Consider the following 15,355-nt stretch of genomic DNA (forward strand, 5'->3'; position numbering starts at 1 on the left):
GGCACAAAAACAGACACATAGATCAACGGAACAGAATAGAGAATCCAGAAGTGGACTCTCTAGTTTATGGTCAACGAATACTTGACAAAGACTATCCACTGGAAAAAAGACAGTCTCTTCAGTAAATGGTGTGGGGAAAATTGGACAGCCACATGCAGAAGAATGAAACTGGATGATTCTCTTACACCATACACAATGATAAACTCAAAATGGATGAACGATCTAAATGTGAGACAAGAAGCCATCAAAACCTAGAGGAGAACACAGGCAACACCCTTTGTGAACTTGGCCACAGCAACTTCTTGCAAGATACATCCATGAAGGCAAAAGAAAAAAAAGCAAAAATGAACTATTGGGACTTCATCAAGATAAGAAGCTTTTGCACAGCAAAGGGAACAGTCAACAAAACTAAAAGACAACCTACAGAATGGGAGAGGATATTTGCAAATGACCTATTAGATAAAGGGCTAGTTTCCAAGATCTATAAAGAACATATGAAACTCAACAGCAAAGAAACAAACAATCCAATCATGAAATGGGCAAAAGACATGAACAGAAATCTCACAGAGGAAGACATAGACATGGCCAACAAGCACATGAGAAAATGCTCCACATCACTTGCCATCAGGGAAATATAAATCAAAACCACAATGAGATACTACCTCACACCAGTGAGAATGGTGAAAATTAACAAGACAGGAAACAACAAATGTTGGAGAGGATTTGGAGAAAGGGGAAACATCTTGCACTGTTGGTGGGAATGTGAACTGGTGTAGCCAGTCTGGAAACCTGTGTGGAGGTTCCTCAAAGAGTTAAAAATAGATCTTCCCTATGACCCAGTAATTGCACTGCTGGGGATTTACCCCAAAGATACAGATGCAGTGAAACGCCGGGACACCTGTCCCGATATTTATAGCAGCAATGTCCACAATAGTCAAACTGTGGAAGGAGCCTCGGTGTCCACTGAAAGATGAATGGATAAAGAAGATGTGGTCTATGTATACAATGGAATATTACTCAGCCATTAAAAACAATAATACCAAAAAAACAAAAAACAAACAATAATACCCACCTTTTGCTTCTACATGGATGGACCTGGAGGGTATTTTTTTTTTTTTTAATTTTTATTTATTTATTTATGATAGAGAGAGAGAGAGAGAGGCAGAGACACAGGCAGAGGGAGAAGCAGGCTCCATGCACCAGGAGCCCGACGTGGGATTCGATCCCGGGTCTCCAGGATCGCGCCCTGGGCCAAAGGCAAGCGCCAAACCGCTGCGCCACCCAGGGATCCCGGACCTGGAGGGTATTATGATGAGTGAAATAAGTCAATCGGAGAAGGACAAACATTAGATAGTGTCATTTATTTGGGGAATATAAAAATTAGTGAAAGGGAATATAGGAAAAGGAGAGAAAATTAGTGAAACTATCAGTGAGAGTTACAAAACATGAGAGACACCTAACTTTGGGAAATGAACAATGGTAGTGGTAGTGGAGGTAGGCAGGGGGTTGTGGTTTCTGGGTGATGGGCACTGAGGGGGGCACTTTGCACGTTGAGATTGGGTGTTATGCTATCTGTTGGCAAACTGAACTCCAATAAATAAAATAATAAATAAAAAAAGATAAAATTTTTCCTCTTATGGGGATATAGATGTTGGATTTTGCTTTACCCAAGGATGTTACTGAAACAAATGGTGCAAATGAAAAAAATAAGGATTGAAAACCCTCATAATATTTGGACATAAAGCATTAATGCAAGGAATAAGGTTTAGCGATTAAAACTAATGTCAGGATCCCTGGGTGGCGCAGCGGTTTAGAGCCTGCCTTTGGCCCGGGGTGCGATCCTGGAGACCCGGGATTGAATCCCATGTCGGGCTCCTGGTGCATGGAGCCTGCTTCTCCCTCTGTCTGTGTCTCTGCCTCTCTCTCTCTCTCTGTGACTATCATAAATAAATAAAAAAAAATTAAACAAGAAACTTAAAAAAAAAGAATGTCAACTTAATGGTTTCTGTTGCAGACTTATGTACAGTGGATGCCATCCTTTCACTATAATCTTCTATAGTGTTTCCCTATATCTTGTGAATACTGTCTTCTGCTGTGTTCCAGCAATTTCAACATAAAAATAAATTATACTATCAAACAAAGGACTAATTTTGGACTCATGCCATCTGATTTCATCCTCTCTGGCTGCTAAAATATTTACAGGAAGGGTCATGCCCACACCACTGAAATCACTTTTAATACAAGAGGGAAAAGAAAATACAACAGGGAAACAGAAGTTAGGCAGCAGTGGTATCATATGCTGAAAACATTTAGAGAGTGTGTGTATTACTAGCACTATGCTTAAGTATGAGTTCTTTCTAGAATGTTTATACATGTGGTATGTATGCCTGCTAACCTGGACTGTAGCAGAGCACCCAAGTGACAAGACTTCACCTCAGTTCTCGTTTCTAAAAGCTTCTATCAGAGAGAAGCTTAGCAGGGAAAGGGGAGACATAGAGTCATCGGGGGGAGGGGCTTTTTATGTCTTTGTTCAAAAGCAATTTCCTGGGAACTGGACACCTAATGTTTTGGGCTAAGTCATGTCAGTAAGTTACCAGAGCTGGAGGGTTCAAGCATTCCAGGAATAGTGTCATTATATAGAGTTATAAAAATTGTTGCCACCCGTGTGAGGAACTCACATTCAATCAAGGTTGAATCTCCTTTCGGTCTAATTTATCCTTTTGTTTTACTATAATCTTGCTTTAAGGTTTTTAAAGGAACACATTCACTTTTATTTTTAGTATAAGTATACACATATACTTGGATATTTAGTATAAAATAATGATTTTATTGCTCACTATTGCTCACTAACTGTGTGACAGGTATGGTTTTAAGTGATTGACATACATTAACTCAGAAAATGCTCCCCAAATGAACTGTAGGTAATTACTATCATTATGCACCTTTCACAAATGAAGAAACTGGGGAGCATACAGGGGAACTGATTTGTCCATTGTCACAAAGCCATATGGAAGAAGGGAATGAATACCCAAGTAGTCAACAAGCCACTTGGCACATGGTGGGTCTCCTAATATACCAAAGTTCACCTTTATAATTTTTAAAATCAAATGTACTGACATATAAAGTGTATTCATTTTTGGTACATTTTGATGAGTTGCCTTTAGCTTTGTAAACACTATCAATCTAAATATAGAACACTTCATCACACTAAAACATTCCCTTATTCCTCTACTCCTAGGCAACCAATCATCTGCTTCCTATCCCTCTAGATTAATGTTTTTTTTTCTAGAATTTCATAGAAATGGAATCATACAGGTTCTTGTGCTTGGCTTCATTTCCCAATTTAATCTTACTGAAATTTATCAATGTTAAAACATCCATTAATAGTCCTTCCTATTACTGAGTACTATTCCATTATAAGGTAATATCACTGTTTACATAATTTATCTGTTGATGGACATTCTGATTCTTTCTAGTTTGGGATTATTGTGAATAAAAGCTCCATTAACATCTAAATAAACTTCTTTAAGAAAACTTGAAAAAAATTTTGGCACAGTTTATGTTTCTTTGCGGGCAAATATCTAGAACTAAAACTGATGATTGTAGGTTATATCATTAGCTTTATAAAGAACTATCAAAGGAATTTGTAATACTATCACAAGAATATTAATTTGCACCTCCTTGATAACTAAAAATTTGAACATCTTTTCTAGTACTTATTGGCTATATATCTTCTTTTGTGAAATGCCTGTTTTAATCTCCTGTTTTGCCCATTTTAACTACTACTGCATTATAAAAATTCTTTCTCCATTATTAATATTCTTTACATACCGTGGATTCAAGTCCTTTGTTTGACGTAACTATCAGATTAGGGACATTTTCTCCTAAACTGTTTTTTTCCCATTTTCATAATAAAATCTTGAAAAGTACTATTAATAATTCATAAACTCCAATTTATCGTTTTTGCTTTGCTATTCAGTCTCAAATTAAAATAGCTTCCTCCTGTTTCCTAACAAATTTTGTACTGTTAGCTATCTTGTTTAGGTCTGTATTTTATTTTGAATAAGTAATTATGATGTAAACATGAAGGTATATTTAAAACACATGAATTCCAATTATTTTATCACCATTTTGAAGACAGTTATCATTTCCCATCAAATTACACTGGAACATTTATTAAAAATCTACTGAAAACTTACAGTATTAGCTCAGATAAGCAGAGAGCAGGAAAGCAGACTGCTCCCATCCATAAAAGAAAAGAGCTAGGCAGACTGTAACAATTTTCCTTAAATGTTACTGAACATTTTCAGAAATTTATCTGAGATTTCAGGGCAAAGAACTAACCTAGACTCTAGAGGGCTAGGTGGCTGCAGGGAGAAGCAAGGGCCCAAGGAGTCGGTTCACTGAGCCAGAGAATGTCAAATGTTGTATGAAATGCCTCTTTTGGAATAGCTAGACAACATGCTAGATTAGGTAGGTTATTTCAGGAGAGAGATGGAAAGTTTAATAAAATGCTAGATAAATGCTAAATAAATGCTAGAAATAAAAACCACAGTATCATAAATGAACGATGCCTTCAAAGGGCTCCTCAGTATACTTCTGCTGAGAAAACAGTGACATTAAAGATGTGTGTGTTTATGTGTGGGTATACTTAAATGTATGCTTTTTCATTTTACATATTTTAATGTTGACAAGCTTAGTATTTACAAGTGTTTACAAGTATACACTCTTAAAAATATATGTACACGAAGTATCCCCTTATCTGTTTAACTATACAATCATGTACTCTTTTATTCAACAAATCAGTATTATGAGTTTCAGGGGTAGAACTCAGTGATTCATCAGTTGCATATAACACCCAGTGCTCATTACTTAAGTGTCCTCCTTAATGCTCATCCGCCAGGTACCCCGTGCTCCCACTCCCTCCTTTCCAGCAACCTGTTTGTTCCCTGTAGTTTGTTCCCTGAGCTCTTAGAGGTGCCTGAGTGGGAGGATTACAATTCAATGTCAGAAAGCCAATTCAGAAGCACTATTATAAAGCTTCTGGTGGCTCTAGAAAAAAAGCATAAAGGACGCAGAGACTTCATGACTGCAGAATTTAGATCTAATCAGGCAGAAATTAAATATCAATTGAATGAGAGGCAATCCAAACTAGAAGTCCTAACGATGAGGGTTAACGAGGTGGAAGAACGAGTGAGTGACATAGAAGACAAGTTGATGGCAAAGAGGGAAACTGAGGAAAAAAGAGACAAACAATTAAAAGACCATGAAATTAGATTAAGGGAAATAAGTGACAGCCTGAGGAAGAAAAACCTACATTTAATTGGGGTTCCCAAGGGCGCTGAAAGGGACAGAGGGCCAGAATATGTATTTGAACAAATCATAGCTGAAAACTTTCCTAATCTGGGAAGGGAAACAAGCATTCAGATCCAGGAAATAGAACCCGCCCTAAAATCAATAAAAACCGTTCAACACCTCGACATTTAATAGTTAAGCTTGCAAATTCCAAAGATAAAGATACTTAAAGCAGCAAGAGACAAGAAATCCCTGAGTTTTATGGGGAGGAGTATTAGGGTAACAGCAGACCTCTCCACAGAGACCTGGCAGGCCAGAAAGGGCTGGCAGGATATATTCAGGGTCCTAAATGAGAAAAACATGCAACCAAGAATGCTTTATCCAGCAAGGCTCTCATTCAGAATGGAAGGAGAGACAAAGAGCTTCCAAGACAGGCAGGAACTGAAAGAATATGTGACCTCCAAACCAGCTCTGCAAGAAATTTTAAGGGGGACTCTTAAAAATAAAGTTAAAAGACTCTCATAGGTTGCCACCCTCACTTTTCCTCTTATTTTATGTATATCTTTTTCATTTCTTAAATTCAACATGAGTGAAATGGTATGTCTTTCTCTGATTTATTTCGATTAACATAATATCCTCTAGTACATCCACATTGTTGCAAATGGTGAGATTTCATTCTTTTTGGTGGCTCAATAACACACACACACACACACACACACACACACACACATACATACGCACACCCCACCTCTTCTTTATCCATTCATCTGCTGATGGACATCTGGGCTCTTTCCATATTTTATTATATGTTTTAAATGTACCAGTGACCGTGATATAATACAAAAGTACACAGAAAACATTGGCTTTTTGAAAAAAAAAATGGTTTAGCAACAATGGCCTTTCCTTTTCTAAAATTAATTAATTAACTAATTAATTTTAATAATAAGTTTATTTTTTATTGGTGTTCAATTTGCCAACATACAGAATAACACCCAGCACTCATCCCATTCATCTGGGTTTTCTATGTAGAGTATCATGTCATCGGCAAAGAGGGAGAGTTTGACTTCTTCTGTGCTTTGTGAGAATATGCAAGGGACGATCTGAATCTTTTGGTATGAGTTCAGACCTGATTTGTGACGTACTATGTGGTCTATTCTAGAGAAAGTTCCATGTGCACTTGAGAAGAATGTGTATTCAGTTGCATTTGGACGTAAAGTTCTGTAGATATCTGTGAAATCCATCTGGTCCAGTGTATCATTTAAAGCTCTCGTTTCCTTGGAAATGTTGTGTTGAGAAGACCTATCGAGTGTAGAAAGTACTAGGTTGAAGTCACCAAGGATAAGTGTATTATTATCTAAGTATGTTTTAACTTTGGTTATTAATTGATTAATATATTTGGCAGCTCCCACATTCGGGGCATATATATTGATGATTGATAAGTCCTCTTGTTGGATAGATACTTTAAGTATGATATAGTGTCCGTCTTCATCTCTCACTACAGTCTTCGGGGTAAATTTTAGTTTATCTGATATGAGGATGGCTACCCCTGCTTTCTTTTGAGGAGCATTTGAATGGTACATGGTTCTCCAACCTTTTATTTTCAGGCTGTAGGTGTCCTTATGTCTAAAATGAGTCTCTTGTAGACAGGAAATAGATGGGTACTGCTTTTTTATCCAGTCTGACACCCTGAGCCTTTTGATTGGGGTCAGTAAGCCCATTCACGTTCAGAGTTACTATTGAAAGATAGTGTCATCATGATATCTATTCAGTCCGTTTTTGCGTATTGTTCCATTGGACTTGTTCTTAAAGGGGAATTTTAAGAGTCCCACTTAAAATTTCTTGCAGAGCTGGATTGGAGGTCACATATTCTTTCAGTTCCTGCCTGTCTTGGAAGCTCTTTATCTCTCCTATTGTGAATGAGAACCTTTCTGGATAAAGTATTCTTGGCTGCATGTTCTTCTCATTTAGGACCCTGAATATATCCTGCCAGCCCTTTCTGGCCTGCCAGGTCTCTGTGGAGAGGTCTGCTCTTAATCTGATATTTCTTCCCTAACAAGTCAGGGATTTCTTGTCTCTTGCTGCTTTAAGGATCTTCTCTTTATCTTTAGATTTTGCAAGCTTCACTATTAAATATTGAGGTGTTGAACGGTTTTTTATGGTTTTTAGGGGGGATCTCTCTATATCCTGGATCTGAATGCCTGTTTCCCTTCCCAGATTAGGAAAGTTTTCAGCTATGATTTGTTCAAATACATATTCTGGCCCTCTGTCCCTTTCGGGGCCCTTGGGAACCCCAATTAAACATAGATTTTTGGGATCCCAGGGTGGTGCAGTGGTTTAGCGGCTGCCTTTGGCCCAGGGCGCGATCCTGGAAACCCGGGATTGAATCCCACGTCAGGCTCCTGGTGTATGGAGCCTGCTTCTCCCACTGCCTATGTCTCTGCCTCTCTCTCTCTGTGACTATCATAAACAATAATAATAAAAAAAAAAACGTAGATTTTTCTTCCTCAGGCTGTCACTGATTTCCCTTAATCTGTCCTCATGAGCTTTTAATTGTGTCTTTTTCCTCAGTTTTCCTCTTTGCCATCAACTTGTCTTCTATGTCACTCACTCGTTCTTCTACCTCGTTAACCCTCGTCATTAGGACCTCTAATTTGGATTGCATCTCATTCAATTGAGTTTTAATTTCTGCCTGATTAGATCTAAATTCTGCAGTCGAGACGTCTCTTGAGTCTTTTATGCTTTTTTCTAGAGCCACCATTAGCTTTATAATAGTGCTTCTGAATTGGTCTTCTGACATTGAATCGTAATCCAAATTTTGTAACTCTGTGGGAGAGAGGACTGTTTCTGATTCTTTCTTTTGAGGTAAGGTTTTCCTTCTAGTCACTTTGCTCAGTGCAGAGTGGCCAAAAACAAGTTGTATTGGGAAAAGGAGAAAAAGAGAGAAGAGAAAGATGGAAAGAAAAAGAAAAAAGGAAAAAGAAAGAAGAAAGAGAAAAGAGAAAAAAAGAAAAAAGAGAATAGAAAAAAGGGGAAAAAGGGTGGGGGGAAGCAAACAGAAATCAAAAAAACAAAACAAAACAAAAAAACAACAATGGGGAGTATCCTCTGATTCTGTATACTGCAAATCCCTCGACTTCCCCTGGAACTTTCCAGTGCTGCTTGGTTAATAATTTGTTTTCCCCCCGACCGTCTAGCTGGTCTTCTGGGGGATGGGCCTCCTGTGCTGATTTTTAGGTGTTAGCACATGGGGGAGTACTCAGCCCCGTGCCTGGTGGAGGGCACAGTGAAAGATGTTTAAGCTGTTTATCCAGTGAGGGCACCGTGAGGCTCAGTGGGGGGTTATCTTGTGAGGCCCCAGGGGGGACAACAACAGTGGCGGCGGCCAGCTCTGGAGCCCTGGAGTCAAATCCGCAGTAACTACGGAGCTCTCAGTCTGCAGGGGCCTGGATGCTCGGGGTCGGGCCGCTGATCTGCTCAGCTCAGGGCAGGAGTGTCCTTGCTGTCCCCTACCCTCCTGGCTTCTGCCTGTCCCAAGGGGAGTGTCGGATCCTGGGCCGTGTTCTCGGCGCCCTGTGCTCCTGGTCCTGTGCTGTTGGATTTGGGCTCCTGGCCCCGCAACCCCTTCCGCTCAAAGCCTCTGGCGGAGCTGCCTCAGAGCTGCTCTGGGCCGCGCAGCCGCCTCCGTGGGGAGCCGCCACCCCAGCTGCCCCCAGCTGCTCCCCGACCCCGCAGACCCTTCCACGCGGAGCCTCTGTCGGAGCCGCTCAGAGCTGCTCCTGGGGCGCACAGCCACCTCCGCAGGCGGGGCCGGTGACCGAGCCCCTCCGAACTGCTTCCGGGTCCAGCCGTGCGGGGCTACAGCCCTTTAGGGAGCTCGGTCAGGGGTGTGGCGCGCTCTCCCCGGGGGGCACAGGTGCTGTTAGTGTCCCTGGGGGCCTGAGGGCATCCCCGCCCCTCCTGGGGTCCTGCTCTAACTCCCTGAGAACGCCTTTCCTCCCAGGAAGATTGGTGAAGCTACTGCTTCTCCGGGATGGGGCTTTCCTGTCCTGGGGACACTCTCCCCGGGCTAAGGCCCGGCTCTTGCGGGGCCCCTCCCTCTTGGAGGCCTTTTGTTTCTTTCTTTTTTCCCCGTCTTCCTACCTTGATAGAAGCATGAACTCTTCTCACTGTAGTATTCCAGCTGTTCTCTCTTTAAATCTCAGGCTGAATTCGTAGATATTTCAGGATGATTTGAAGGTTATCTAAGTAATTTCGTGGGGACAGGGGACTTGGGGACCGTACTCCTCTGCCATCTCGCCCCACAAAGGCCTTTCCTATATGCACATGTCCAGAAGGCATCAGGCGAAATAAAATGTAGTATGGGATTCTGAGTTTTCAGTTACTTCCTATAAAGGTTTACTTGTTATTAATCTACATGTGAAAGTATAACTGATGTCATAATAGTTACTGAGCAAGGGGTAGATAATTCTATTAGAGTGATGTTTAGTTCCAATACACATATAAGTACCTGGCATGCATGAATACAAACTCACATAGATTAAAAAAAGAACTCAGAAAATATTCACATACATTCAATGCTGTTTAGTTTATGCAATTTATTTCTTATTCTTTTAAAGTGTCTTATTCTAGTGAATGTCTGTTATCAATATTGTGTTTCATTAACTGTTTTAATAATACACATGAAACAACAGTTTTATAGAACAATTTCTATGTAGATGCTATTACTTACCTTTCTCAAATTGATAGATTCTCCCCCTGTAACACATTCTGAGAAAGATTAAAGTTTGATGACTTGTTGAAAACTTTTATAATTCAATTATCAGATATTTAATGAGATGTTATTTTTTGGTAAATGTTTCCTACATATGTTGAAATGTTGAATTTCTTTCATTGATATTTACCTGACTGATGAGGAGTTGTGGATAAAAACTATTGTCAGGGGTTTCTCTTGTTGTCAGGTTTCTGATATATGTTGAGTTCAGATATCCACAGAAATCATATTCATAGGCTTTATTAGTTAAGGGTCGGTGAGTATTATGTCAGTATAAATTATACTCAAACCTGCAGAAGCTCAGTAGAGAACAAGATTATTTCCTTGCTGCAAAAAGTCTGTGTATATGGAGGAGAAAATTCCATTCCACAGTCACTCTTTACCCTGTTTCCTAGTGTCTTGTACTCTCCGATTTTCAGTGCATGAGCCCAGAGTTTCACTGAGAGTAATATCCACTCCATTCTGCTAAGGGACAGGAGAAAACATTGAGAATTTGAGGGATGTACTAAGTGAGACAGGTCATTGACCACCACATTCTAGTAGCCAGAGGTTGTTAATAGGACCCCATTTAGATGACACTGGTTGAAAAATGTAGACTAAGTGCAGCATGACGGAGAAGAGGAAATTTTTTTGGTGAACAATTAATAGTCTTTATATGGCATACAGGAATTACTTCTGTGTAAGTCCAATTGAGGGCTGATTTATAATAGAAGAGTTCCCCACATCCATTACCTAATGGTTTGTGAGGTCTCTAACCTCCGTGTATTTTCTGTTGAACTGAGAAAGCTGGCTTTTGGCAAAAGCTTATCAAAACGCTTATTATATGTTCAGTTTTTTCATTGTATCATTTCTCTGATGAGTAGATTTTGGTTACCGACACAAAATTTTCACATTTTTATTACATTACACTACTTTTCTGCAGTGTAAGTTTTCTGATGATTAAGTACAGAGTATTTTTCACATTAATTATCTTTGTAACACCTTTGCTGAGTGATCCATAATGAGGACTGCATTCTGGATGAAATACAGCCCATATAAAATATATTCCAAGAATTTCTCTCCTGTGTAAGTTCCCTGATGCAAGGCTGGCATCTTGCAGAGAAATTTGCAATTGTTTATTCGTATGGTTCTCTCTCTTTCCCTTTTATATTGTAAGATTTGATTTCTGGTTCAATGGTTTTCCAAATTCTTTACATTCATATGTTTAACTCCCTGTATGGGCTTTCTGATGTTCTCTAAGGCTTGATTTCTGGCTGAAAGTTTTCCCACATTTATCACATTTATAGGGTTTCTCCCCTGTGTGAGTTCTCTGATGTACTCTGAGGTTTGACTTCTGGCTAAAAGCTTCTCCACAGTGATTACATTTATAGGGTTTCTCTCCTGTGTGAGTTCTCTGATGTTTTCTTAGGACTGACTTCTCACTGAAAGCTTTTCCACATTCATTACATTCATAGGGTTTCTCCCCTGTGTGAGTTCTCTGATGTCCTCTGAGATTTGATTTCTGCCTGAAAGTTTTTCCACAATCATCACATTTATAGGGTTTCTCCCCAGTGTGAGTTCTGTGATGCACTCTGAGGTTTGATTTCTGGCTGAAAGCTTCCCCACAATGATTACATTTGTAGGGTTTCTCTCCTGTGTGAATTCTATGATGTCCTCGGAGTTGTGATTTCTGACCAAAAGCTTTCCCACATTGATTGCATTTATAGGGCTTCTCCCCTGTGTGAGTTCTATGATGTTTTCTGAGACCTGACTTCAGTTTGAAAGACTTCCCACATTCATCACATTTGTATGGTCTTTCCCCTGTGTGAGTTCTCCGATGATTCCTTAGGCCTGACATGTGGCTGAAAGATTTTCCACATTCATTACATTCAAAGGGTTTCTCCCCTGTGTGAGTTCTCTGATGTACTATAAGGATTGATTTATAGTTGAAAGATTTCCCACATTCATTACATTCATAGGGTTTCTCCCCTGTGTGAGTTCTCTGATGTATTCTTAGACCTGACTTTGCACTGAAAGCCTTCTCACAATCATCACATTTATAGGGTTTCTCTCCTGTGTGAGTTCTCTGATGTTTTCTTAAGCGTGACTTCTCACTGAAAGCTTTCCCACATGCATGACATTCATAGGGTTTCTCCCCTGTGTGATTTTCCAGAGGCTGAATCAGGAACGAATTCATAGAACAGGATTTTCCACATTCATTACATTCATAGGGTTTCACTGTTATGTGAGTTCTCTGATGTATGTTGAAACCTGACTGGCAAGTTAATGTCTCTGTACATGTGTCATAATCAGAGGATTTGTCTATCATGTGAGTTCTCTGATGCACTGGGAGGGCCAAATTAGGACTGAACTTCTTTCCATATTCAAAGTGTTCCACTCCTATATGATTTTTCTGATGTTCTCCAATGTGTGAATTTTGGCTGACAGATTTCCCTTCTGTATCAGTTCTTTGTGTGATCTTACTGAAATTATTTCTGTTTTCAGTACATTCAAATTCATTAAACTCATAATGATTTTTCTCTGGATTATTTCTATGAGAGATTGTAAGAGCTGGCTTATCACATTGTTTTCCCCCATATTTACTGAATTTATAAGATTTCACTTTGGGGTAGGTACTCTCAGATGTAATAAGGGCAGTCTTTTCAAAGAAAGCGTTTCCACATTCATTGTACTCAGAAGCCTGCTGCAAAGTCGGGATTGTTTGATGTTGAATGACTTTCTCTTTATAACTGAAGGCTTTCGCATTTTTACCATAAACAAATGATTTCTCTCTGGTATTAATTCTGCCCTCCTTAATACTGAGGAGCCATTTCTCACATACATTAAGCTCATGAACCTTCTTTCTTGAATACTGACAGTGTGGAGCCAATGAGCTGAGATGCAGGTAGGTAGGTCCTGCAGTGTCAAATTTATAGGGCATTGTTCTTGCACGTAAAATGTTTATGTCCAGATTACATGGTTTTCCTGAAATCTCTTCCTCTGTAGGCAATGATTTATTGGTGAATAAAACGTGCCACAAATATTTTCCTTGGCTTTCTAGGCTCTTCTTTGAAAGATGATTAGGTTGGGAGTCTTCTAAAAATGAGAAAATTAAAAATACTTTATGATATTTAACACACTTATTATGCAATGGGACTTATAGATATATGCCCTATTATGTATTTGATGCTTTGGTTTCTGGATCAGTTTCCCAACAATAAAGTAATTCTAAGCACATATTCTCTCTTTTTTATTAAAAAAACAACAACAACCCAAACCTTTTGTAGTAGAAAGAAAAGAAACTAGAAGTAAATATACACATGTATTTGGCATCATAAAGTATAGTTTTCAAAACTGGTTAAAGAAGAAAATATAAAGGAAAGGAACAATTGGTAATTGGGAATATATTCAAGAGAATTGGATCTTGGGAACAGAAAAAACAAAAGTAGTGAATGGGATGAATTCAAAGGTTAATCTAATTCAAAGTAGATTAAAGATTTCCAATGGATTTATTTGAAATAGAATTTGCACTAGGGAAAAATATGAGTCTAGATTCTTAGTCAAATATAGATTAAAATGGTAGCATAATCATTAGTCTCTATGATTCCCCTTGGAACTCCATTTTTTTCCAGTCTACAAAACACTAAAATTAATTTATAATGGCACCAACTTCCTCATGGTAAAAAAAAAACAAACTCTATTTGCCATGCTTTGATTTTCTCTGTGGTATCATTCACAGAAACATTAGTGTATCAGAAGTTTAAAAAAAAAAAAGATGGGAGCGAAAAGTAATTTTCCCACCTATACTGGAGTCAATGCTCTATCCTGGTTCTGGTACCTTGGTATTATATCAGGGTTGTTCAATAGTGAATATCTGTTGGTCATCAAACCTCATCTTTTCTCATTTCTACTTGCTCATTTTCCCCAAACTAGTCTTCCTTGCCCAATCTTCAATTCTGTTTTCCAACCTGTCTAGTCTTGACTGTGAGAATCTTAAGGATCATGTATCAAACTGGTCCTAAAAACTACAAGTATCTTTTATATTTATTCACTATAGGTGCCTTGTACATATTTGACTGTTGTTGCCCTGCTACTACACAGACTCCTAGTAAAAATGTCAGGCCTATGCTAAAAATATTTGAAAGCCTTGAATACACTGTACTAAGCAACAAGAGATGAAAGATTTAAGTGATTCAGGGAAACAAAGTTTAACACTAACTGCATGTTCATTATGCATTCTAGTTACCATTCCACCAGTCCACGGTATTTTCTACTCTAATCTTGATGTCAGTCCTCATTACACTTCCAGTAGTAACTTTATACACACATTCTTTCCCTAATTTACCCTCTCTTCTAGCCTTAGGACTATATAGCAAAGCTATCCTCCCAAAACTAAACAAGAAAAAGGCTTCTCATAGCTTCTCACAAATTTAAGCAACACTTATTTTGAAATAGGAAAGAAGTATCATTCTGCCTGTATCATTCATTTTAACAAGAAATATATAGAAAGCACCCATATTTGTGACTCATGATTTTTAAAGTAAATTACCATAATCAAACTCAGGATGCATCTTCAAATTGATGGCAAGTGCATAGGTGAATGGACAGCATGTTCTCTTTCTTGGTTGTATTCAAAAGTTATGTGGTTGTACTTTAATCAACAGCCCTTATATGATATGAAATGTATTTTATGCAGCTTTGCCCACGTTTCCAAAATGAAACCCTTACTGTGATATTCTCTGCATCCTTCTGTAGTGTAAGTTAAGTCAGTGGTCCATAAAAAGCAGTGTGCCTCAGAATTACCTAGAGAGCTCTGCATAAACAAGGGCCCAGAACGATTGCTCATCTACACCTAAGGATTCAAAAATCCTAGAAATTTGACTTGGGCATTGCATTTATGAAGAGTGTCTTCTGAATGAATCAATATGAGATAGTTATCTCCACCTAGCTTCAGAATCAATTCACAATGTTATTAAAAATATTTATTATATGATACATACTAAAGTAAGGAAGAATGAAATAGACCATTCTCTTGGAGGAAATCATAACCCAGGTGAGTAAAGAAGCTCATTCAACAACCGTATGTTATCTGGCACAGATATCTCATTGTTTTTTGACATGTCCATCAAATTAAAGAGCTTACAAAAGAGAGAAGGTATAGGGTAAAGTATTCCAAAATTATATTACAGAAGTAGGAATCTATCACAAAACTTATAATGAGTAATAGTGTTTTCTTTCCTTTTTTTAGCTGAGGTTAGTATTTTATTTTATTTCAAGAACTACCTTTTGATTTATAATTTATACCATTAT

The 15,355-nt window shown here is 38.6% G+C and overlaps 1 protein-coding gene across 5 annotated transcripts in view; it reads right to left on the reverse strand.

Annotated features, from left to right (window-relative positions):
• Positions 1-9,870: 9,870 nt before the first annotated feature.
• ZNF782 (zinc finger protein 782) overlaps positions 9,871-15,355 on the reverse strand; it is a 56,399-nt gene continuing 50,914 nt past the window's right edge. For all 5 annotated transcript variants that reach the window (XM_072764112.1, XM_072764106.1, XM_072764118.1 and 2 more), the window contains one exon: positions 9,871-13,141. In XM_072764112.1, coding sequence (XP_072620213.1) covers positions 11,271-13,141 — 1,871 coding nt within the window. In that variant the 3' untranslated portion in view covers positions 9,871-11,270. The remainder of the gene's footprint in view (positions 13,142-15,355) is intronic.

Source organism: Vulpes vulpes, chromosome 1 (assembly GCF_048418805.1).
Source record: "Vulpes vulpes isolate BD-2025 chromosome 1, VulVul3, whole genome shotgun sequence".
NCBI lineage: Eukaryota > Metazoa > Chordata > Mammalia > Carnivora > Canidae > Vulpes > Vulpes vulpes.